The following is a 27,431-nucleotide window of genomic DNA, read 5'->3' on the forward strand; positions in this document are numbered from 1 at the left end:
AGGAATCGTGTATAATCTGTGGGGACAACACAGGAGTTTCCTATTTATTGATATCGCGTGATGTTGAAATTAAAGTTTCTGTAGAGGGCAGCACTTGCTGAAAAGTGAACTGCCGAAATACACACCCACACTGCCGGAATACAGTTTAATGACTAATGTTTAGATGGCAGTTCAATTGGAGTCGCTAGATAAATAACTTCGTGATGTTTATAGTAGAGACGCAAACGAAATCAACGAATTATCTATAGATCCTATAAAATATGTTATTAACCGACGCTTAAATTTAAGCCAATAAATTCCACCACCACTTTCCTATAAACATAAATAAAAGGACATGCATACGATGCGCAATGCTGAAATTCAATTGCCAGCAATAACTCAGTATTTAAAACTGCTACTGAGAAAAGGTTGGCGACACCTGCGTTCAGCGCAAGCCCCCGTCCGAGTCGCATGCGCCGCCAGTCGCTGATGCCCCGCGCAGCACTGCGCAACGTTCGAAATTCAAATTCAAATTTTGATTCTCGAACTCCGGACACTTCGAATCCGTTTCGAGAGACTCGTGTGTGTTTATCTTTTTTAATTTTACCGTTTTTTGTGATCTGTGATAGCCAGTTTGATTTGTGACAAGTTGACAACTGTGGTTAAAGTTCATTCGCGATCGGGTTAAGGATTAGATTGAAAACTTTGTGATTTTACATTAAAAGTGGATTGTGTGTGTTTGAGACTGAAGTGTATCAATCATTTTAATATTTGGACAGGTTTGTACTTACCATTAATATTTACCAACAATAAATAAATTAATTAATTAACATCAACAAAATAAATTAACTAATTAATTTATTTAATAAAAAAATATTTTTTAAATACTTAAATAGTCGAAGAGCCGACCGTCAATTCTCGCAACCTCATGAGATAAGCCCAATTATTGCTTAAAAACAATAAATGGATAAATGTGAATTTCTCAATAACAATTAAACACAAGTGTTCTAATTATGAAACCTCATTGCGTTTACTTTTAATAGTTTTCGTAACGCCAGTTGATAAAGTTAACATTCTCTCATTGCCCTTTTCCGCCTGTTAACCGTAAAATTATAGATTAAATACTAGTAATATGTCTGATTTAGTGATAACAGAATCAAACACATTTCAACAAGCATTAATACCATTTCAAATACTATTTAACTGTATTTTAAACAAAAGAAAATGCAAATTAATTTTTTTTAAAATCACTAATATAATAATAATAATCAGTGCGTTTTGTTTACAAATTTGACAGATCACTAGTAATAGATAGCACAATCAATAATTGTCGATAAAATCTTAATGCAATATTCATTCAAAATTCACAGATAAACAATAACCTTATTTAACATAATTATTCATATATCTATTCAATTAAATATTTGAATCGTTTGCGCACCCGCCGACGGCACTCAAACAAAAGTGTGTGTAAGGCTTTAAAGGCTACTACAAACGTTGCGACAGGTCTTATGCGATTTTCGATTGCTGAATAAGTATAAACAACGAAATCAATCGAGCGATCAAGTGCCGCAATGTATTGCATGTATTGCAAATCGCACGCCGTTATCAAATGCCAGTATTACGCATCTTTTATCTATAATGTTGTTGTTGTTGTAGTCCTAAGGCACCCCAGAGGTGCAAAGGGCCTTCACAAGCTCGCGCCACGCCTTTCTATCTTCAGCGACCCTCGTGGCCTCGCTCCAGCTCAGACCAGCCGCTCGTAGCTCATTTTCGACGGACCGCTTCCATGAGTGAACAGGGCGCCCGGGGCCACGGCTTGCATTCTGCGGTCTATAATATATCTATTTATCTAACCTTTCCTATGACATTTCCATTTTCATTTTCCAGCTAGAAGAGAGAGGTTTGTTGTTTCGTTATCTCTCTCAGTAAGCAGAAATAGTCCAATACAGTTCTGAATCAAATTCGTCCAAGTAAAATGATGATTATTGATAAAACTTACTTCCCTATCTCCATCCTCAGCCGATTAAACTATGTCCATACCAATGTTAAACTAGTAAACCTACCGCCTGACGGTAAGCGATTACCATTGCCCATGGGCACCCGCAACACTAGCGAGCGTCGGCTTCCCGTTTTATGCCCGTTCCAATAGCTACAAGTAGAAAGAGATATGTATTTTTTTGTTTCCAAATACACATGAAATGGTAACATGGACACTAGTAGTCATTGAAGACCGGTCTGGCCTAGTTGATAGTGACCCTGCCTGCTAAGCCGCGGTCCTGGGTTCGAATCCCGGTAAGGGCATTTATTTTGTGATAAGCACAGATATTTGTTCCTGAGTCATCGATGTTTTCTATGTATATAAGTATGTATTTATCTATATAAGTATTTATATCGTCACTTAGCACCCATAGTATTTACAAGCTTTGCTTAGTTTGGGGCTAGGTTGATCTGTGTAAGGTGTTCCCAATGTTATATATTAGTAGGGTATTGCAGAAGTTAATGCCTAACTTAAATCTAACACCAATGCAATAACAGTTTATAATAGTACTTTTTTGAAACCTATAATCACGGTTTTATAAGAGCAGAAGTATTGTATTTGTGGAATGAAATGTTAAATACACAATTCCATGGCACCACAATCGCTCTAATCTTAGTTACAACAAAGTCATAAATTTATAGCCATAATCACAAATAATGGTTTAAGTAAGATTAATCATAAACTTCACGGTCTATAATCTATGTAAACTAATGACAGTTTTAAATATATTTTCCTTGAAATTGGCTATATAAAAATAAATAAATATAAATATTATAGGACATTCTTACACGGATTGACTGGGTCCCACGGTAAGATCAAGAAGACTTTTGTTGTCAGGGTACCATAGAAAACATGACTCAGGAACAGACAACGATATATGAATGCAGTTTTTCTTAGTATAGAAAATACATTTATTTACATAGAAAACATGACTCAGGAACAAATAAATCTGTATGTATTACAACAACATTCATATCAACTAATGTTAATACAAAACAAAAATAATATAAAACTATTTTAAAATAATAACATTTACGCTACAAGGCCACAACAAAAGAGCTTAAAAAGTTCGCATCAAAAGTGCTTATTTCTCCAAAACATATGGATTTCGAACATGTTACGTTTGATGTAATCATAGCATTTAATGTCAACTTACAATATTAAAATTTTGCAAATTATATTAATTTCAAAATCAATACCGTGGAATTATGTTTTTCTCGATTTCCCAAAAAAAGTTCAAAGTGGAAATAAGCCCTTTTGAAAAGACACTCCTCAAATATCTGTGCTCATCACACAAATAAATGCCCTTAGACCGGTCGGTCGTCAACAGGGTCACTGTAGGCCAGACCGGTCGTCAATGTATGTATGTTAGTCTCATTAGTCTCACACTCACTCACAGGAGTCACAGGTGTGTTTATTATCGAAATGTAGAGAAAATTGTCGCCAGAGTAGCACATCAGTCATACACAGGCAAAAAAACAGTTTTTTTTTATAAATTTACAATTGCTATATTTGTATTTTTCTAATTAATAAAAACCTGCTAAGAGTGTGTTAGGCCACGCTCAGTGTAGGGTTCCGTAATTTTCCGTATTTTTCTCAAAAACTAATGAACCTATCAAAGTTCAAAACAATTTCCCTAGCAAGTTTTTCATATTTTTAAACATATGGTTCAAAACTTAGAGGGATATAGGCTACTTTTTGTCTCTTTCTAACCCCCCCCCCCCCCCCCCCACACTTCCCTAAAATGGGTGGTGGAAATTTGTATGGATCATTACGCAATCTTTAAATTTAACGCGAGCGAAACCGCGGGCAAAAGCTATTATGAAATAAAAAAAAAATACAATCGAATAATCATAAAATAAAACATCACTTATAACTTTCATTCGCAAAGTGTAAAGTGAAATTGGCTTATAGGATGAGCGCGGTAGGTCCCTCCGTTGACCCCTCACCTGCATTTGAATAATGAATAAAAATAAACGTTACTTTGTACAGTTTGTGACGTCACAAGTGAATAAACTTTCATGTTATGTACCTACATGGTTATATGTTGGTCAATGTATTGATAAATTAAAATGCGTTGTTCAAAATTTTTTTCCGTGGATGAGGTTAACCGAAATTTATATAGTTACCTACACTACATCATAGCCTAAGTCAGGGGCAACTGCGCAAAATTGATGTTACTTACGCAGTTTTTTAAGACAAACTATTAGTTTTAGTAAGGCAAGTAAATTATATGTTATTATTCATTATATTTCAACGAACATAGCATAACATGAACATAGTACTCGATACATGATTTAATGAAATCGGCTAGATAGAAAAAAATTGCAAAGATTGGTCTCGAGTTCGTCATGTAATGGTTCTATGTCGTTCAATTATTCACTTAGTTGTCTTTAATTAAAATTACAATAGCAAAAATATACCTATCTAAAACACTAACGAAACATATTGCACAAATAATGCACCTTTCTATTTTATTTTAATATTTTTCCGTACTTTTCGTACCTAGCCGCCCTGTTTTAGTGACATCGCGCTCTCACTTACTCCCATACGAATAGACAGTGTACGCTAGCGTCAAGATCATTGGGTGTTGTCAGCGTCTTCAGTACCCACGCTAGCAGTTGCCTCGAAGTAACAAGTGGCTGAAGTGGCCGAACCTGTGTAGTCGCATGGCACGTACCTACTATTCTTCTGAGTTTTACGATAGTAAGTTATTAGTATTAGTTAAAAAAAGCGTAGGTATTTGTCGTTTTGCAGGCAAGTGAAGGATCTGTTACCCACGTTAGTAACCTATTTATAATCTGTGCTTAAGTGCAGTATTCTATTTCTGAATTACTTCAGGCAAAGAGGATCGAGTATTATAGAGAGTTACTGTCAAAGTAAAATATGTAATCACAGCGCATAGACTGCCATCTCTCGACACAAGTTTAAAACTTTTGAGCCTCAGTTTCGACAATTTAGCCCATATTGTTAGCTTGATATGTGTTAAAATGACAAATTTTAATATTAGCGCCATCTAGCCGAGCATTCCGCAAAGGTGTAACGACATCTAGGTCACCGTAGATTTTTCTCTAGGGCTTTGAGGTGCGTTTAGTTCTTAGACTTTATCCGTATAGACGGAGTATCTTTGCTTCAGGTAAAGTTTATATAGTTGCCAAAAATAAATGGTCAAAGGAAATATCCAAAAACAGTCAAAAGACATCAACGCGTAGCATAGTTTGGATATTAGGAAAGTCTGTTTTCACCAAACTTTTTTGAGAAAATCTCTTATTCTCCTTATGTGTTTTTTTTTTAGTTTATATTGAGAAAACAAACAGCCATTTACAAGTACGTATTTTATTATTAAATCCTGACCAGAAATTTATGACTACGCGCCATGTTGTGGGATTTTAGGAAAACTATTTTTTCATACATGTGAATAATGTAAATTTAATTTTCAGTGGTTAACAGCGCTTTTGACAATGCTCATATATTCCTGCCTGCGTAGCCGAATACACAAACGCTCACGAAACGAGACGCTCGTGGATATATATCTCTGTCGCTTTTGGGTATTGGCGCGACAGAGCCAGACTACCTTTCGCGGCGTTTCGTTTTCGTTTCGCGTCGCAGAAATGCCGTTTGGCTAGGGCACCTGGTCAGGGTCTATTTGATTTCAAATTATAGAAAACTAGCTTTTGCCCGCGACTGCGCTGTTACATTCGAAAATTGCGGAATACTCCATACAAACGTTCACCCCCCATTTTAGGAAAGTGGGGGGTTTAGAAAGAGAAAAAGTAACCCATGTCACTCTTCATCCCTTCAACCTATTTCCACTTAAAACATCACGTCATTTCATCGCTCCGTTTTGCCGTGAAAGACGAACAAACAAACACACACTTTCCCATTTATAACATTAGTATGGATAATTAATATGACGTCATCCATTTGAAGAAGATTTGAACTAACTTGTTCCGTATATTGTCCTTTAGAGTCGTCGGCAACCCGAACCCTCCATTATGGACAGTGAAATAAGAACTTTTTGATACAATGAGTCTACCCAATTTTTGCTGTGTACTTAACACAGCGTAGTTTTTCGGTTCCAAATGGACACTCGGAATGTACAAGTTTCTAATGTTTTATACCTTATCTCATGGGTGGCAAGTTTAACGCGCATGTGACACTGTTTGCGTTGCATGCGTTCATAGGTTACAAAATGAAACAGTGACCGCTTTCCATCAGGCGGACCGTATGCTTGTTTGCATCACCGACGTAGTATCACCTTATGGATAAAAAAAAGATCTACGTTATAAAAGCATAAAACATAATTAGGTCCAACCTTGGCCGATAGACTGAATAAAAACTAGATTTTTGCCTAATGTATTCAGAAACAGTAAATTGCATTCCTATCTGATGTACCTTGATTTTTTGCATCTACAATTTTATTAAGATTGATATCTGAACAAGTTATACAGCGAAAAAGCTGTAATAAGTTTCTTGCCGGCCTGTGGTAGGAATATTATACGTATTTTTAACCTCCGACGCAAAAACGAAGGGGTGTTATAACACAGTTTGACGTGTCTGTCTGTTTGTCTGTCTGTCTGTGTGTCTGTCTGTGGCATCGTAGCTCCCGAACGGATGAACCGATTTAGATTTAGTTTTTTTTTTTTCTGAAAGCTGAGTTAGTCGGGGGTGTTCTTAGCCATGTTTCATGAAAATCGGTCTACTACGAGTATGTCGCGGTCGGGGGTTTTTCAAAATTTTAATTTTGTGGTTAGGTTAGTTACCATGCAAATTTCATTGTAACAAAAGTACAAAACTAGTGATAGTATGTACCTACCTGTCATGTGTTTTATTTAACACGTTAATAAATAAAACGTCACAAATGAAATTTATTTTAGGGGGAAATTTATATAACCGGTTACAATGAGGAGGTACAGTCAGCTGCAAAACTGGATGGCGAATTTATCAATGAATTCATTCATAATTTCTCCATGCACTTTTGCAGCTGATAGTACACTGACATTTTATCCCGCCAGGCGGCGCCTGTGCAAGTGTGTCATGTTACTGTCATTTATTTGTGAGAGAAAGAAAAAATATCTTCTCGCTCTCATGTATGAAATTTTTTATCTATGCAATGGACAAATAAGGTGGCGCCATCTGTCATAAATTCATAATCTTTGAGTGTGCCTCCTCATTGAGAAATAGGTATATTACCAAAGAGTCTAACGTGAGATTTTGATCTTTTAAGATACCTATACTCGAAAGTCTCGAAACGTTACGGAAAATTTACCTATGTTAAGTAAGTCACAGTTTGGGGGGCTATTCACTTCTTTCACGCTTATCGTATCAAGTAACATTTTCTAAGACTTCAAAAACTCATGGTTTCAAAAGCTATTGACTTCGAATACGTCTTTTTCAAAATGGTCTCGTATTGACAATATTTTACATGAAAACGTTTTTCGGCAGTTCTGATTTCCGCATAGACGAAGCCACGGGGCAAGCCTAGTTGTAAACATAGGACATGGAGTCATTGACATGAGAACAATAAGTGTCGTGTGACGCAATGTAGCGTCGAAACTGCCATTTGACGCTTAATCGCGTTTTTGAGCGGCCATCGGCCATTTTAGCTGCAACCTGAAGTGTCACGTTGACACGACGCGACGTGGTGTTAAACATGGGTGGTGTTAAATTTAGACTTTTTAAACGGTTGTTTATTAAGAAAGACTAGGATTCTTGGGATTACTTGTCTCTTTAAAGTAAGAGTAAATAGTTATCTCATAGGTAAGCGTGCTCCACCGTAGACCGCATCATCACTTACCATCAGGTGTGATCGTGGTCAAACGTCTACCTATTCATACTAAAAAAAAAAAAAAGCGGACCCCAGGCTGCCATGAGCCGTTGCAAATGCTGGAATAACGCAAGGAGGATGATGATTAAGAAAGACTAGGATGTTTTAAGTTGGTTTTAAATCACATTATGGGGTTGTCATCTTGGCACACGCGAGCAATACTAACTGCGGAATATCGAAATATTTGCCATGCACTTAAGAGTTCCATACGTACAGTCAGCTAAAAAAGTGGTTTACAATTTTTCGACCGTGTTTGAAATAGAGTCGAAAAGTGGTAAACCACTTTCTTAGCTGACTGTACCAGTAGTCAGTACTAAAATGTAAAACATAGAAAACATTTAGATTAGTCAATTGAAAGTACGCCACGGTCCGCATATTGTCCCCTTGGCCCTAACATAAATTGAATTATTGAGATTACGATATGATACGATCTTTCATTACGATTTGGTGTGTCATCATTCGACACCCCCGCTGGGGTGTGAGTGGCCCCTTCCGCGCTGGTCATTACGATTTTAATTTTAAGGCCATACTTGTCTTAAGAGCATGTCAGCCTGTCACATATTTTTGCCGTCTTCAAGGAGTAGGTAATTATTATATTACTAGCTTTCTTGCCTGCGGCTTCGCTCGCGCTAAATTCGAAAATGCTCCATACAAACTTCCACCCTCCATATTAGGGAAGTGGGGGGTTAGAAATAGACGAAAAGTACCGTATGTCACTCCCCATCCCTTCAACTATCTCCACTTAAAAAACCACGTCAATCCGTCGCTCCGTTTTGCCGTGAAAGACGGACTAAACAAACAGACACACACACTTTCCCGTTTATAATACTACTATACTACTAGTACTAGTATTAGTATGGATTGTAGGGGTCTGTAAATACAGTCACTGTAAGATAAGATTACATACTACTGTACTGCACTGTAGATTGCCTCAGATGCCCGAAAGGGTAAACTTTCCATTTCATGATCTTTCGGTTCTTTCCAACAGCCGTCGACATACATACCTATATATCCTACGTATAGCTTTTAGGCACTGAAACTTCATCACAGTAACTGCTTACAGTTTATATAAAATGATTATACATCCCCGGCCCTACGCGGATGTTTTTAATTTCCGTGTATCGCTTATCATAACACGTATGTCTGGCTTACTGTGATTAATATTTGACATTACAGGTTGGAATGATCAATGTTACTTACATCAAAGAGGATCGAATATACAGAATTACTGTCAAGCAACCACAGAACTAGATTTAGATAGAAGCAACAAGTTCATCTATTTGCATAGACGTGCAGATTCATCTTCGACAGTATTTAAACTATAAATTGCAAATAGATATCACGTACACGACGCATTTTTTATGTTTTGTTGACTTAGAGACAAAATTGACGCCCGAAAGCTGCAAGCTGCGCATAAAGACGGTAATCATGTGGTAATGACGTTAGCCGCGTAAGCTGAAGACCCGGGTTCGATTCCCGGCTTGGCCACCAGTGGGCCTTGTCGTTTTTTCTTTCGTATATGATATCTAATTCAATTTATAATTTATATAAGTATAGTAGTGTGACTGCTTGAAAAAGAACAACTAAAAAAATATTCAATAAAATAATTTGATTTGTCGCGTATTGAACCTCCGTTTTGACAATTTGCACCATAATTGTGTGCCTACGAATAAACCATTATTCTATTCTATTCTATTCTAATTATAAAACTTTAAGTTCTCGCGTTTTGTGCACATATTTTATTTCGCGTTCGACCTGTGTATGACTTTAAATAATTTGGCCCATATTATTTATTTATTTTAGTAAAACACGTTTACATGACATAACAGTAAAACCAATGCGTCACGAAACTTAGACTGACATACTTAACAAAAAAACGTACTGAAAAATAGGGAACATTAATAAACGATTATTTGGGCGATGACGTAACTGACGTCCGTATTATTAACTTGATATGTGTTAAACTTGTTAAATATTAATACTTATTAGCGCCATCTAGCCGAGAATCAGCCAATGGTGTAGCGCCATCTAGGTACATTTTGATCGTTCCAAGGTACAGTTTTTCTTAAACTTCAACGGTCTATCCTTCTGGTGCCCTCGTACGACTACATAAGGTTTCACTTTTACAGGAATAAAGAAAGTTCTAAATTCAAAGGCACAAAAATTTGCCAACGATCCAGGAGGCTATACGGAGTTACATTACATAAGTCTTTGCTTGTATGTACAGCATTGAATCTGTCTTGATTAGACATTATCATCAATTCATCATTGCGTTAGGCACTACTTTTTACGAAAGCTACTCCCATATGACCTTCCAACTCAACGGGTAACGTCCTTATTGGGATTAGTCCTGTTTCCTCCCAATATTTTTCTAGACCAAAAAGCGACTGGAAAATATCAAATGACATTTCGCACATTAAAATAATTTTGCTACTGAAACATCGGCCAATGGTTATACTTACATGAATTTAACATATTGTATTTTTGACACATCTATAGCAACGACTTTACCTCTTGTTATATTGTACCTGTACATACACATATCGAATTATAAATCTACGTAGATCATTAAAACAAAGAGCCATATACTTTTGCCTAAAGGTCTTGTAATGTAACCAACTTAATATTAAATTAAAAAACCGGTCAAGTGCGAGTTGGACTCGCCCACCGAGGGTTCCGTACAAACTTTCAAACTCCCCAGTTAAAATAATCTCATGTTTTCACATAACTCTAACGACTTGACTAGAAGACAAAAGTATAGCTACTAATGAGCATTATTGTGTATAGCGCCATCTCTCGGTGAATTCGCTAACTAATTTGCGCGACCATAGTATGTTGGTTTTTCAGGGATTATTCTTTATAATGTTAACCGATTTAAACAATTTTTACTTTATTGGAAAGAAGATGATTTACGTAACATCTCGTATTAATTTGAAGTACTATATACATCCGCAAAGGTGGGTAAATTAAAAGTAAAAATGTGAAAAGTTTTTTGTGAATTAAAAAAAAAGTTTTCAAGATACAAACACGATTATATTTTTCCTGTAATATTTAGCATAAAACCAATGTTTCCTAAAATTTTCATAATTTTTCGTTGGTAAACTTCGGAGATAAGGGGGGGGGGGGGGGGCGGTATTTTTTACATTTTCCTTCAAAATTTGTTTTTTTTCCACAACAAAAAAATTATAAAAAATAGTTTATTTACGTTCAATTTAAGCTCTTTCTAACGATACCCCACTTGACCTAGTAACTTGAAATTTACAGTTTGCCCCCCTTTCATTTTGGCCATTTTCTACAATTAAAATTAATAAATTTAAAAATATATACCTTCTATTTGTAGAGGTTCACAATGTTCATAACTATTCCAAATTTCAAGTTGATAGCATTAGTAGTTCTCGAGATATTTAGGAATGTGACAGACGGACAGACAGACGGACAGAGTCGCACCATAAGGGTTCCTGTTGTACCTTTTTGGTACGGAACCCTAAAAAGATACTATAGGCAGTGTTTAGTTAAGTAATTATAATTAAATTATTGTATAAATAAATAGGTCATGAAATTTTATTATTTAAAACACAATTAATAGCTTATTATTCAGAAACATCTGCTGACTAATAAAACGTCTCAGTAGCATACCATAGACAAAAAAGTTGCATTTTTTCCCGCGTAAAAAAGGTATAATAGGAACTCTAGTTACACGTTGTCTAGATGTTATCTGTGGTAGCGTAGTGCTGTGACGGGTTGTCGATAAGTGAGATTTTATCGATGTGGCCAGTGAGGTGATGAAATCGAAAGTGGGACGCAGCTGGTGAGATATGAACAGATTGAACTATGGTAGTCAATCAGATTATGTATATTGTTTTTGAATGTTTATAAAAATGGAGGTTAATAATAAAAAAGCTCTCAGCGCTGTAAGTCCCATAACCAGATAATATTTTTAAATTTGGATTTAAATATTTTGTACATTTTAAATAATGATTATTACCTTATTAGTTAAATTATCTAGTACGAAGAGGTGCCTGATTTTTTTGTAACTGCAATATTTTTAGAAACAAAAAAGTAGTCAATATAGGAATTTGATATTTTATTAAATTAAATATTTATAAGTCAATTTTGAAAGTGTGGTCAAAATTAATAAACTTAATTCTTTTTGCAAACTCTGTTATAAGACTTATAAGATATGATTGTTAATATTAATGATATTGGTACCTAATAAATTAAAATCTTACTTTTTTTTTCTACTTCTTCAGAAACACCCCTCAGTTTTCAGGCTATATTTGACAGTTAACACAAAAACAGTAAAGTAATTGACGTGTTTACCTTTATGCAAAATTATTTTTTTTATTCTAGTTTTTTGCGAAGCGTCATTGACTTTAGAAACCTAAAAAGTTGGGTTTTTGCTAAGGATTTGTATTTAGGAGACATGGAGGCGTGGCTCTCAGTGGTATAAGTAACCAACCTTTTTGAGTACTTATTTTTAATTACTTAGGTACTTGTTTTCTTTTTGGGTAAGATAAAATATTGTATGATAATTAAAAAAATTACGTAAAATCACTGCTTTTTATTGATAAAGTAACTGTATCTGTGTCTAATCTATGTGGGTATTTTAGATTGTCATCTATATAATAAGCAAATAATTTATACATTTTTAATGTTAAAAAAAATATCGTTCATCGTGTTTTAAGCTGAATTTTCTCTTAATAAATTCAAATCTAAGGGCTAAAGGTGTGTAGGCATAATTGTATACTTAGTATAATAATATTTATTTTGATGAATAATGAATATTCAAAGGCAATTATTAGCATTAGGTATGTTATTTTAATAGTGAACCTAAACTCTATACTGCCTCCGTGCCTACCTCAGTAAATTTTGAATTTAACCGCCTACTTTTTTGAGTGCAATTTTTTGACCTGTCAATTTGAAGTGAAATTTAAACTGCAAGTTCTGACACCCGGTCGTCAGGAGGTTAGGTAATTCAATAGACTTCGTGAATTATATTACTTGAGGTCATTGACACCGGTTGTGTTGAGACAGTATTGATTCATTCACGAGACAATGGTGTGTAAGGTTGTAACCGAAGCTTATCCACAGTACTATGATCGTAGTTGCTCTTCGGCGATCTTTGTTTGTCTTCGGCTGTTTTGTTTAATTCTTTTTTTTAAGAAGCCCTTTCACTCATTTGAACTATTTTTTTTAAATAGTTTTATGTGTTGTGTTCCACTGCTGGGCAAAGGCCTGCCCTGTTTTCGTAACGGCTTTGTGCGTGATCATTCATGCATTTAATGATTTCATACATAAACAAATTAAGGGCTTTTAAATAATATTCTGATGTTCTACGGGTTTTAAAATATTAACATAATGGCATAGACTATAAACTATAATCTTATTTCACATAAAAATGTCAGTTACTACGGAAAGACGTGACTTGATATTTTTTAAGCAATATATTGTGTAAGAAATATTGAAGTCTGTTACCGCGGGCTGTCTGGAGGGTAATTAATTATTTTTATATTCTTTCATTTGTTCATTATTGGGACCTAATATGAGTAAAGCGAACTTTTGAACCTGTAGCGTAATAGTTTTCCAAATAAGCTGTGCTGAGCTAATCGAGATAGTCCCCAAAATTACGGCTCTAAGGCAAAAAACTAAGACGGGGAAAATACGCAAATGAAACACTTGGTACTTTTTCGGGTTTTGAGCGTGACAAAGACTGAACTCCCCACAGCACGTGCTCTAATGAGTGACATCACTCCAGTAATAAATATTATTTATTAAAAGTAATAAAACGGTAATTTATCGAGTGGTTTTCCTCTACGTTTATTAATTATTTATTTCCTTGCCAATAAATCCCAGCTCTGAATTATTATGTGTGAAAAATCTTGCTGTGTAAATTTTAAGTGTCTGGCAATTACTTAAATATGATACACGAGATTTCCGTTTAGGAAACAAACTCAATTATTAAATAAATTACTGAATTATAGTTTATTAGTTAGAAATTAAATAGCTTAAATTAAATAATCCTTTCTAGATAGTTTTATTGTTTACTAAAACTGTTTAATTGATTTTTCTTATTTATGACTTGAGAACTTACATTTTTACTCAACATAAATGAAACAAAACAACTCTTAACTTAACGACGTCTAGTTAACTTTAAGAAGCAACACAAAATAAATCTCATTTCCACCAGCGCAAACTGTCACGTCACAACGCCGTAAAAAACTTAGAAAAAGTTTAGACCATCGACAAAAAGCATTTTTTCTATACGCGCGCTTTGTAGCGCAGCGCGCAGGCGCGGCGACGCGTCGCAGGGCCGCCGACATTGACAGCTGTCAATCAGATTCAATATGGCCGCTCGGCCGGTTACACGGGTCGGTATCTCAAATCTGATACTGGTCCGTGCGATGTTAGATGTATTTTTTCTTAGTTGACACGATTGAAGGAAAAACTGCGACTTTCATGGAACTAGTTATGGATTGGTTATGTAATAAGCTTGGCCATGACTTACGAACATGCGATGTAATTCGAGTCTGAAAGACTATTTGTTTGTAACTTTAAACAAATAGATTTGTATGTTTATACAGCTTATTACTCCTGACTGAACAACACACTTCGGGTGTGCATTTATAGTATTTTATGCAACTGGTGGTTAAAAGAGGTCAAAAAAGGTGAGTGGCGTGGGTAACAATTTGAGGCGAAGCCGAAAATTGTTAATAAAGACGCCACGAGCATTTTTTGACTCAGTTAAACACCGTTGCATACAATACTTTTTCTACGACCAAGCACTTATTTTGAAAGAAAATTATAAATTCAACAAATACCTACTTTCAGTCATCTTAGTTATCTAGGTGGACCGCCTACCATTTTGAATATGCAGTTTGAGTGCAAACATGAAAATAAAACTGTCTATGGTATGGTTCTTTGAAGCCTGGCCACTAAGACAAATCGAGCCGAGTTGAATCGAGTTCTATACATTTGATTGCGATTCGACGCGTCGCCAATGAACGCAGCAGAAAACGAAGGAGTCTCGACTCTGCGAATTGGTTTGTTAAGTTGGTAGCAATGTATTTACTGAACTGTAAAACAGCTATATCGTGCGACTGCTACTAAATGTTTTCAGGGTATAGACTAGATAGACTTGTCCTGACATCTTTTATGTAGGGTTTTAAAGTTCTATGCACGACCTTGTAACTCACGAATAACAGTACGGGAGTAGAAAAAGTAAATAATGTGCTATTATAATTTTAAACATGGTAAATAATAACCACGATTATTGGAAATGCGCAATGTAGGTACCTACCGATCTAATTTGAAATACAAAAATTTAGTTTTCTTTGTAACACAACACTTTCAAATCCCGCATAAATGTTCTTTGCTTTACCTTTCTCAGTGTTGAACCATTTTCCTAGATAGATCAGATTAGAACAAAGAGAGAGAATGTCATTATTATATAAAAGTAAAATTTTCATACATATTTTAACATTATCGAATGATGTAGTATCATATTTTGTCATTACAAACACAAGTTCATTACAGATTAAGCTAGATTAGTCCGATTCTAGCCAATTAAGAAACAAATAAAATTCTGATATTGTCTTCGGTTACCGCGATAGTTACTCATGAAATAAAACTATGGAAATGAGGCATTTGTGTTTGTTTTCGTCAATTTTGTGTAGACTAATTGATTGTTTTTTTTAACATAGTAATGGTAATTTTATTGAATATTGTATAACTAGCTTTATTTATAGTGTGTGAACCTGCCTTAGAAATCTATATTATTTATGGTCACGGTTCGTTAATATTTCTTGTATGTGGGTAGCTTTTGCACATTGTAATTTTTCCTCAGTCACCCGTTGACCACGAACGCTGTAAAGTGTTCGAAACGTCGGGATGAATTGTAAATTCATTATACGCGACTTAATCCATTTCCATAGTTTTATTTCATAAATAAAATTCTGATTCCGTTGCTCTAGATATTCGTCGTAAATCATCCGACATTTCATCTAGGGTTGCAACAATTTTAATTCAACAAAGGATTCTCACGATCCGCCTCTTAACGAAGTTGTACTTATATAATTGCTTAGAGAATGTTATTCTTTAATTTATCATAACAATTTGTCTGAGGTTTATGTAACGATTTTGAAATGGACCCATTTGAATAGACCATTTTTAAAGTAGGTAATAAAAAGAAGTGTAGGTAATAAAATGTTACCACAAGCTATACTTATGCCTATAAGTAGGCAGCGATTTTGACAGTCTCGCAAGTGTTATTTTAATCGCCACATTTCTATGAAATTATAGAATAGAATAGAATATTTTTATTCGAAAGCACACAGATAATAATTTTACACTGACAAAATAGTAATAAAGTGCCACGAAATGGCCTCACCTCAGCATATTGCTGGCGACTTGAAATCATGATGTTAACTTGAAATCTGGACCAAGAGGGTCTATCAAAATGGTTAAATTAGTTAGGTATCACTTTATGATTAACCGTGTTACCGCTTGAGAAGTACTACCTCAACGAAGTGCAATAATATAGCATCTTGTTTTTCAACCCAAATATACACCTCCACGTCTTAAACATGCCCTTGAAAAACATTCCACCAAATTCGAGACATTTTTAAAAACCAGAGAGAAATAAATCTTAACTTTTTTTTCAGACATGGGACCGCTAGTGACGTGACATACGCGATGCATCGCGTCCCCGTGACGCAGTTATCGACCGTCGAACTAGTGTAGTGCTCCATCGATACGTCTGGTTATACCACGAATGAACACCCTAATGCTGACGACCACTGGATCGGTAGACGATCAGCCTTTGGACAGCAATATGTCGTTTTCATCATACAAGTAAGTAATTTATGCCCATTTAAAAAAAAATTGATATTACATTGGTGATCCATCGTTAAAAACGTCGGATATTACTTGTGATAATACTGTGTCGAGCTATTTTAGTCAGTAGAAAAAAGCGGTAGTTAAAAAATATAGGCGCAAAGACTTATCGCACCAGACAATAAAATTGAAATTTCTCGATTTTTTTTCTACTAGTACCTACTGACAAACTTATTATACATATTTCACAAGTCTACGCCGCCATCAGTGACGCGATTAAATGTATAAGTACCTACTAATTATGATAAGTAACTTCCTATTTAGTACCTATCCAGAGGATAATTGCTTCTATGAATTCATTGCAATGGTATTTTTTTCAGTCTGGCCGTTCAGGCATAAATTATCCACGAGCATAATAGATTTTTCCCCTCACTACCTCGGAAACACGTGTTTTGTCCTTTAATACCAGCGGGTAAAAACGCATTTTATCCACTAGTGGGTAAAGTAATTTGACCTTGAATAAAGTCAAATTAACTGCTTTAAAATTGATAAAAGCAGGTGAATCTAGTAATAAAGATGATTTACCATCTGTGGAACTATTGGAAGCAGTGATAAACGCATTTTTTGCGTTGTAGTTTCCTCGCTATATTGAGGGGAAAAGTTTTGTGTTACACTCGGGTGCAAATGTATTTTACTTCTCGTGTGTTAAAAAACTCGCAAGTTCAGGATCTATTCTCGAACCACTCGCTTCGCTCGTGGTTCAACTATAGAATCCTTTCACTTGCTCGTTTTTCAATTCCACACTCGGCGTTAAAATACAACTTTGCCCCCTTGTATTTACTTTAGTTTAATTTTAGATTTATTTTGATTAATTTAATTTTAATTTTATTTTAAGTTTAATTTTAGATTTAATAGTTTAGTTTTATTGTAAGATAATTTTATGTTTTACTAACACATGTAGGTATGCAATATGCGTTTAATTATCAAAAAAAAAAAACTATTACGATACAATTCTATTAATGTTTTTTGACTTAAATTCCTGATTTATTGCTGATCAATTTTTATCGATAGAAATAAGATAAAAATTTTATCAATCCATAGTTTTAAGTTTGTCGCCATTTTAAAAACTTATTTTTTCTTATCATGTGAGAAATTAACTATCCTTATACTTATGACAACTATGACAGTCATAGGTGAGTGATATGTTAAGGAACTATTGCAAAACTTTAGTTCTGGTACTGTATGTAGAAACTTATCCACCGCAATCACCCACTGACTTTGACTTATGATGAGCTAAGAAATTTATTCGTTATGGTACATTTTTGTCATTACTGAGTTACGTCCAATCGAGTAAACAATTCGGACAAACAATAAAAGTGCATGGTTCCCCAGAAATCGCACGGAATCTTCATTTTCGGTCCAACTTCATTCCGATCACGATTCCTCATCAGGAATAACTTTTTAATTATATTTTTTCATTATGTTAACTGTATTCTTAATGATATAATCAGCCAGTGTCGCTTTACAAAAAAGGCATCATGTGATCGTAAGTTAAGTCACTGGCTACTTGCTAGCGAGGGATGAAGCCATTTATTCAAAAAAACACACGAGGGCCTTTTGGGCAATCGAAAGCAGAATTCAGATGACAAGATTACTTATACTTGGAAATGGTCACAGGCTTGGGTACATCATTAACAGCATTACTCGCATTTAATTATTTTTTTGCCATGGCAACATTGCCGTCCTATGTTGATGAGTCTGTGGCGTTTCCCGCGCTTCGGTTTCGCGCGGACGTCCATTCCATTTTCAAATTTGTTTAAATTTAATTACGTTGTTTGGAATGTAAGCTGACGTTGGTAATATTAATATGGCATTGGATGTTATGTTTTCAGTCATAAGAGGCGAGATTTTATTTGCGGTTAGCCAATAAATTCATGTTTATAGCTGGCTATATAAATGCTTAGCTTCGAGGTTCTTGTAATCATCCTTGATGTTTTATACGCATATACGAGTATGTATACTAACTCATCTATGTGGCAGCTCAGTGACATTTATACGTACCATATTATAGCAAATACGTAAATGAAGTTGGTAGATATTAAAAAAATATAAAGTTGCGCTTATAAGACTTACTTACCTAAAAAGATTTTGTTGACGTGATCGGTTTTTAACTTTTTACCACTCGTTTCAAAAAAGATTGTTATCGGACATTAGCGGTAAAGAACGTTTGAACAAATAGGTTATTGATCCTGTTAGTTTGACTTAGCGTTATCAGACAAAGATGCTGTAAGTATAAGATTGCATTTGTTGTGCAACTTTAAGGTGAACGTTTGATTCTCAGTTTGCAGCTATGACGTGACTGATGTTCAATGTTCATTCGCCCAAGAATGTGAACGCGTAGTTTGCCTGAATTGTAAGTTAGTAAGTGTATTTGAAATATTTGAAGTTACTTTATGCAGAGAAGCATCAAAATAGTGGAATTTTATAATATGGATTTTATAAACAATTTCCATACAGAATTGAAAAAAGTAGCGCCCTCATATTTTTTTTTACTTTCTCATGTCGTAATGGGTATGTTATTATCTTATTACATGTCTTACACGGGGCTTGCTTAGGTAAGTTTTTTCAAAACTTTGCTTTGAAGTTTAAATATTCGTCATTTGGAGATTTTATCTGATAATTTCTCAGTGATTTAAAGTGGCTAAATCTGCAATCCGAGATGACAGTCGCTTTCGGGAGTCTATCACGCTCCCACATCAATTTCATAATCTATAAAGTAATACAGTAATTACGGCCCGCAAAAAGCCGTTGCCCGATGAATTCGTCAGACGGTTACAGTCCTCAATCGGGCACCTTTCATTTAAAAAAAGAACCATACGCCATTTCATGTCAATTTTTGAATTATTCATTGTGCGAATGCGCAGCGCGAGCGCATCAATTGATGCAAACAAAAACTCGCGCTCGCTAATCTTCGCCCGCTTTCGCCGCTCTTCGGGCGACTTCGGCTCCCAGTGTTGCCAGCCTCACCGCTTATTATTCAACTAGTTTTTGCAATCACGCAGCGCAAGGACATAACAGGGAATGCATTTATTTGATAAATGATTATTTTTTCCCGGCACGCAGTCACCGGGCATTTTTTTTCCGTAATTTTTCGGTGTCAATATTGGGCGTGCTTTTAATAATAGCTTCATTCATGTCCATTCAATCAGAAAGGAAACATTATGCCGTGTCATAATAATCTGCCGCTCTCATAACATACTGTGATTTTTATCGAAGTTTTAATTTTAAACAGATTGATTCGATAAGATAAATGGTTTACCGATTCGAAGTGTCAATTTATATTTTACTAAAGATCAGATATGATGATTAGCAGTTTTATGAAAGCTCGTTTATGTTTTGAAAATCATAATCAAAATTAATCGAGCTAAGTTGGTCGTCAAGCCAATTACTACTTATATCATCGTATTGGTTTAAGTGCAGAAAAAATATAGTATTCGAATTTCCGACCGTTCATCCCCCGTCACCCGCGCCCGCCGCCGCGCCGCGTCGCGACCGTACGTGATTGGTTTATTAATTAGACGAATCATCGGCGGGTTCCATTTTTAAAAATAGGCGGGATTCTTGCTGTGGGACTTTTCTTTTTAATTTCGGCCGGCGTTGAGCGCAATTAGACCAGCCAGTGTACTTTTTTGGCGTCCCCTTGAGGCTGTAAAAGTCGTTATAAGCGCTGTTTAACATACCTAATTAATAAGGCAATCGCTTACCGGCTTGTTTCTTGCGTTACCATTGTACTTATACGTTTGCCTTGTGATTCATTTGACATCCAGTTTGGCATCTTACAAGGTTTGCGGAAGCTATGACTATTTTTTTGCAAAATGAATCGTGGGACATGACAACTTCTAGCAATATACTCGTGTCGTGTTAGATCAAAAGTACCTACTTATTTAAACACGTGTAATTATCTAGCTTCAGGTACAGATCTTTTATTTGTTTATGTTTATACATCACAGCATTCACAACTTATTTATTTATATTCATTTTTATATATCATTAACAAAAATAAAGTACATTGACGTATGCAAAGAGGTATGTTTTTTAATATAGGTGTTTTTTTAACCTTGTGCGTACACAAATATAAATTTAAACATAAAAAAATAATTAAAGATAAAAAATATTTCGTGAGATATATTATTTTTGTTTAAACATTTTTTATTAAAACAAACTCAATTAGGTAATTCTGGAATTATTTAAATTTCGGAAGTGAAGTTAGAATTATCTCGAAAACATCTCCACTTAGAAATATGGGACATATTGTTACAATTATTAGTAAAGAGTGTCACGATAAATAATCTTATTTTACACTAGCTTTTTCCCGCGGCTTCGCTCGCGTTAAACTTGAAAATTGCGAAATGCTCCATACAAAGTTCCACCCCCCATTTTAGGGAAGTGGGAGGTTAGAAAGAGACAAATAATAGCCTATGTCACTCTCCATCCCTTTAACTATCTCCACTTAAAAACTCTCGTCAATTCGTCGCTCCGTTTTGCCGTGAAAGACGGACAAACAAACGGACACACACACTTTCCTATTTATAATACTTATTAAAATTAAAAAAATCAAATAAGTATAAGTATGGATACTCTAGCAATATTTCAGCACTCATATTTTATATTTTAAAACTGACCAAACTCGACGACGATTAAAAAGATAGATTTCAAAAATCGAACGCAGCCAGAGTTGAGGTCAACAGCAAAAATAATATAAAAAGTTTGTTCGCGGACCGTCCTAAAGTTATGTCTCCTCGTGGATACCGTTAGGATGCCTTCCAAACTTAAAAAGGTAAAAAAACTGAAAACTATTCCAATTGCCAGTATTCGGAATCCGTTTTGTCTGCCAAGGAGATTTTTAGAAGTGTTTTGATCATAGTTTTGTTCGTGATACGAAGTCTCAGGTGCAAAATAAATTTTGCTGTAAAACAGTTCACATTTTGACGATATTAAAGGTATAATATTGATTGGAAGCTTTTTATATTTTCAATCAACCTTTTTATAGGCACATTTTAATTTGTCTAAAGGTTTTCTAGTCTGGCAAGCCTGACAGAAGAAAAAAAAATCAAAGGTTATCGTTTAAAAATGTATGTAGTCGTTACTAGCAATGTAAAATGTAACACATTTTATCAGTATGGCTTTTTCTACCAACCGGCTAAAATTATTACACTTTAACTCCCAGTAGAGTCTACTCGCCGTAAATAATACTCAGCCATTCTTCCTGTCATCTCTACTTACTCCAGGAAATAAGTTTATAAGTCTTAAACAGCCTATTATGCCTGAATAGAAGAGTTCTACATGGCTTTCTCACTTCGCTCTATTCAATACAGAGCACAGACGGACTCTACTTACAAAGCATAAATCGATTCATGTTCCCATTTTCATGTAACCAGCAATCATGCCTCCTACGCATGCGTATTTCCGTAATGTATTCCAAACGATTTCAGTGGCCACCACAGATTAGCAAAAAGACGCGCTAGCGCAATCAGATAAGTTTGTCATGCTACCCGGGCCGCAAATAATCCCCTGTAGTGAGTGTAGACAATCCAGCCAGCATTTCTGCGAGTCGGGCACCCGACAAGCCCACTGACCGCCGTTACTAAGTAAGACGGGACATAAATTCTTCAACGCTAAACAAAAATAAAAAATCACAGAAACCCCTTTAAGAGAGCTACCGAACTATAATTTATGGGAGGGGACTCGCGAGTCCGCAGAAAAAAAAACACAAATTCGAAAAAAGAACGTTACGTTTCCGAACGGAGACGCAAAACGGTGAAATTGGAAATAATTTTGCGATAGCATCGCGCTCGCCGGTACCTTTCAATTTCTTTATACGTTTGCAAATTTGTTTTTTGTTTTGTCGCAAAGTGGAGTTATGGTCGAGAGCGGTCAGCACGAGTCGCCGATATTAGTAGTAAAGTTATTTTTAACTGGGCAACATTTTATTTTGTCGTGGCAACACTGACGTCCGCCGCCGCTGTAATTGTGGGTAATTACCGTATCTTTAGCATTTAATACGTGTAAATACATGGTATTTTATACATCATAAAAATAAGTAATTAAGTTTTTGTAGGGAATTTACTTAGTGGCGATATCTTTGAGTAGCGCCAGACGCTGAAGTATGTCTTTTTAAAAGGTGGGTTTATTTTTTAAATGCAGGACACGTAGATGCCTTCCGTTCGTTTTATCATCTTCCTTTTGGTTTAAAGTGATGTTACGAACGTCGCATAGTACTTATATTAGCAAGAATCTTGACCAAGTATTTAATATACTACCCCCGTGTGGTGACTGGTTAAGAATTTCACCACCCCATTTCTTGCCGTGGGTGTCGTAGAAGTCGACTGTGGGATATGGGTTAAATTGTGGCGTAGGCGAGATGCTGGCGTGGCAACCTGTCACTGCAATGTCACAATTTGGATTTGTTTCAAGTGTTTCAACCCCTTTTTGCCAAGAGTGGCACTGAAACTTAGTAGTTCATGTGCTCTGCCTACCCCTTTATTACAGACGTGATTAGAATATATGTATGTATGTGTATGTATGTATGTATCCATATAAGGCGTCCCCCAATATTTATGCCTATTATTTATTTTATTCATTCATCAATAAATTTAATAAATAATTTTAATCAATAGGTAACCTACGCGGGTTCTGTACTAGCTTTTGCCCGCGGCCTCGCTCGCGTTAGAAAGAGACAAAAAGTAGCCTATGTTACTCTCCATCCCTTCGACTATCTCCACTTAAATAATCACGTCAATTCGTTGCTCCGTTTTGCCGTGAAAGACGGACAAACAAACAGACACACACACTTTCCCATTTATAATATTAGTATGGATTAGTATGGATTATTAGAACATTTCTGTATAAAATCAAACATATGCACCAGGGCTAGTAAAACCATCAATACAGTAACATAAAAATGTACATATTTTCCATACTTCGCTAATGTCAACCACACTGCGAAGAGAAAGTAATTGTTTTATAATTGCCCTAAACGGCGTCATTATGCCATTACACGGGCGGATTTACATCGGGACAGTGACAGTGAAGGTTTACACGGTGGGGTAAACGCCCCGGTGCTGGACACTTTCAACAAAGACATATTTACAGCGTGTGTATTCTACACGGGCGAATATCCTAATAACGATTAGTATCGGACAAAGACATAATTATGTAACTCCGTATAGACAGCTACATTCTAAGAAAAAAACGTACCACAGAACCAAAAGATAGCTTTCGCATTTGGTTTTGCATGTGATGTGATGAATGAAAGGATAACGGTCTATTACTGCAAATACCGACTATGTGTAAATAGGCGATTTTGAGATAATGCGGTTTGAAAATTTGAAGGCACGTTTTATATGAAAACATGAAGAAATGTACGTTATGTCTATGGCATTTTAAAACCTATATTTTTTTGTTTACTACTTTGTCATATATATGTTCAGAATGTATTTAGTTGACGATTAAATACGATTTAATGAAACAGTCGAATACCTACTTAGTTGGTTTTTCCTGTAGAAATAAATGTTTGCATATTTCTCTTCTTTATAGATATAACCCATTGTTTGTCTTAAATTAAGCTTCGTTTTTATATGATGTTCCCGTGATTGGCAAAAAGTGCGTTGAGAACCTCCTCCTTTTTTTGAAATCGGTTAAAAATACAATAACACAAACGGTTTAAGCTGAAGGAATCGAATTTAGTGTAATTTTATGTTTCATAACTTCGATGACCGTTACTAATTACAGTGTTACATTTAAATCAAATCTTTTTTGCCATTTCACCGACTGGTAAAGGCTCTCTTAGTTCTTCGAAAACGGACGAGAGAGTTGCATTTTATCCACAAAATCTTGTGGATTGCATTAGTGCAAAGTTATTTCATACTAATTTTAATTTGGTAACCTAAGCTGGTTGGCAAATAACCTTAAATTAACCTTTGAATTACGATTAATAATACAAATCGGTTCAGACGTCTGTGAGTAATCGCATAACATGTATCGTTGTTTTAACAACTCGAAGTGGAATTGGCCTACGAAACTAAATTCACTGCGCCAAAGTCACTGTATTGTAGACGTAGGTAGATGATATGAGTGCTTTTAATCACTTAATACCTAGTTAGTCTAGCATTGTCAGCCGTGTTACGTATGTGTTTGTATCGAATTCCACCAGCGATGAAGATGTTGTTTAATAACTTTTTATCACTCTTGCGCAGTAAGTGTGCAATCGCACGCAGGTGTATCAGGAGTAAAAGAAAAAACTTTTTCCCAAGGGAGTGTTTAAATTTGTATTTTGGACTACCATAAATACTTTTTTATCTTTTTATTGCAAGTGTGATGAAAAACACTGCGTGTAACTGGGGGGCGTAAGAATATTGCAAACATGATTGCTTTAAATCGCCCCAGAAACCTATGTAATTACCGTTACACATTACTTTTTCTTACTTATTACCTCATCTACGCCTACATTTTAGTGACTTTGGCGTAAATGATTACTACAAAACTTTAAATAAACTATTACTTCAGGTTATTGAGCGTACAAAAACTATTTACCTATATTAAATGTAACAGTGTAGATAGTGAAATTTCGAACATAAATTATGGCGGACTTCGGATTGCTGAGACAGTGAACTAGTATGTAGTAAGTACCTATGCATATTATGCTATTACCCAAAAACGCATTAACCGATTTGTAAAATTCTTTTTGTGATTTCAAGAGAATACTATTGCGTTACTTCTTGTTAAATATATAGAAATAGGCACGGCGGCCTAGATGGCGTACCTTTTGGGAACGCTCGGCTAGATGGCGCTAATATTAATATTTGAAATTTTAACACATATCAAGCTAACAATGTGGGCCAAATTGTCAAAACTGAGGTTTAAAAGTTTGAAGCTTGTGTCGAGAGATGGCAGTCTATGCACTGTGATTACACATTTAACTTTGACTGTAACTCTCTATTATAATACTCGATCCTCTTTGCTTTCAACACATAATACACACAACACATATATATATAACTAACTATTTCTGTTTTGCCCAATGGTTGACTGGTAGAGAATGCCTTAAGGCGTTAAGTCCGCCATTTGTACTTTTGATTGATAATTTGTGCAATAAAGTTTAAATAAATAAATAAATAATACATAACATATCTATAACCCGAACCCTCCTTAGAACTTGTACATTCCTTTTTGCTGTGTACCTACTTAACACAGCAAAAGGGAGTGTACAAGTTTCTAATGGGTTGGCAACGCGCATGTGACACTCCTTGAGTTGCATGCGTCCATAGGTTACGGTGACCGCTTTCCATCAGGCGGACCGTATGCTTGTTTGCCACTGACGTAGTATAAAAAAATCTATATATCTCCGTATAGACTGATAAAGTCTAAAAAAATGTACCTACCTCCGAACCGTTAAGAATAATGCACGGTCGCATGTAGTGTCTATCTTTGGGAATTTAAATAAACAAATGTAAACAAAATCTACCCTCCAAAAGTTGGGGTTAAAGGAAAACATTACACGACCAAATAAAGAGGTTAAAAACAGGTCGCTTAGCGACATATCCACTTGGTTTTGCATTTGGCTGGTTAACCATAAGACCATGACCAACAATTAATGTTGTTAATCCGAAAATGTACAAATTATTTATTTAAATTTTTTTAATATCTAAAAGTAGAGATTATAGATGGTGCTACACTTTGGTTGACGCTCGGCTAGATGGCGCTAGTATTTTTAATTTAAGAATATGGCCTAATTGCCAAAAATAAGTTCAAAAATTTTAATCCTGTGTCGAGAGATGACTGTCTATGCACTGTGACTACATATTTTACTTTGACAGTAACTCTCTAGAAGAGGGACTTGAACTCACGGCCTCTGAATCCCGATTTTCTACATTGAATGTTTTTTTTGCAAGTTCTCTATTTAATCGATAGGTAATCAATTAAATTACAATTAAATCTGTATTTTGTTTCCCACGTTACACATGGTTTGCTTTTGATTCTGCCTTCTGTCAAAGTTTATATTAAACTTACTGTAATATAAATATTATTTTAAAGCACTATACGGATATGCAACGAGTAAAACCTTCATAAAGAGATGAATGTGTAACAGTTAGAGGGATTCAAATTCATTATTGTGAAATTACAAGGAACAAGTGCATAAAAATTAAGTAGGTTAAGTACCATAGAACCACACATCGCCCAGGCATCTTCTGGGCGAGCTCACTCCACCGTAGGCCACGTCTTTGCCTTTGGCTAGTCTATGGTCTAGAGTAAGCCCATTTATAATAATAAAAAGAATGTTCCTTGCTAATGACAAACTGCCATCTCTCGACACAAGCTTAAAATTTTTAAACCCCAGTTTTGACAATTTGGCCCATATTCTTAGCTTGATATGTGTTAAAATGTCAAATCCAAAGGTGTAACAGTGTAACTTCATCTAGGTCACCGTACCTTTTTCTACATATATGGTTCTGAGGTACGTTTTTTTCTTAGACTGTAGCTGTCTATACGGAGTTACATATGTCTTTGATCAGAGTAATACCCAGCAACACCTGACGCTATAGATTATCATTCACGTATATTAAAGAAATACAGTTTACCTCGCGAAGAGAAACATCATTGTTGTCCGATCCAAACATGCGTTACTGGGAGACGCAGTGTCAACAACTTGTTCGCGGAACGTCGTGGAATCCAAGCATTCATAGAGGATTCTGA

The 27,431-nt window shown here is 35.4% G+C and overlaps 1 protein-coding gene across 1 annotated transcript in view; it reads left to right on the forward strand.

Moving 5' to 3' along the window:
- Nucleotides 1–479: 479 nt before the first annotated feature.
- Nucleotides 480–27,431, forward strand: part of LOC125237686 (transcription factor Sox-17-alpha) — a 179,407-nt gene continuing 152,455 nt past the window's right edge. Inside the window, exons 1-2 of the mRNA XM_048144833.1 lie at nt 480–758; nt 16,508–16,697. Coding sequence (XP_048000790.1) covers nt 16,618–16,697 — 80 coding nt within the window. The 5' untranslated portion in view covers nt 480–758; nt 16,508–16,617. The remainder of the gene's footprint in view (nt 759–16,507; nt 16,698–27,431) is intronic.

This window comes from Leguminivora glycinivorella, chromosome 22, assembly GCF_023078275.1.
Source record: "Leguminivora glycinivorella isolate SPB_JAAS2020 chromosome 22, LegGlyc_1.1, whole genome shotgun sequence".
Taxonomy (NCBI): Eukaryota; Metazoa; Arthropoda; class Insecta; order Lepidoptera; family Tortricidae; genus Leguminivora; species Leguminivora glycinivorella.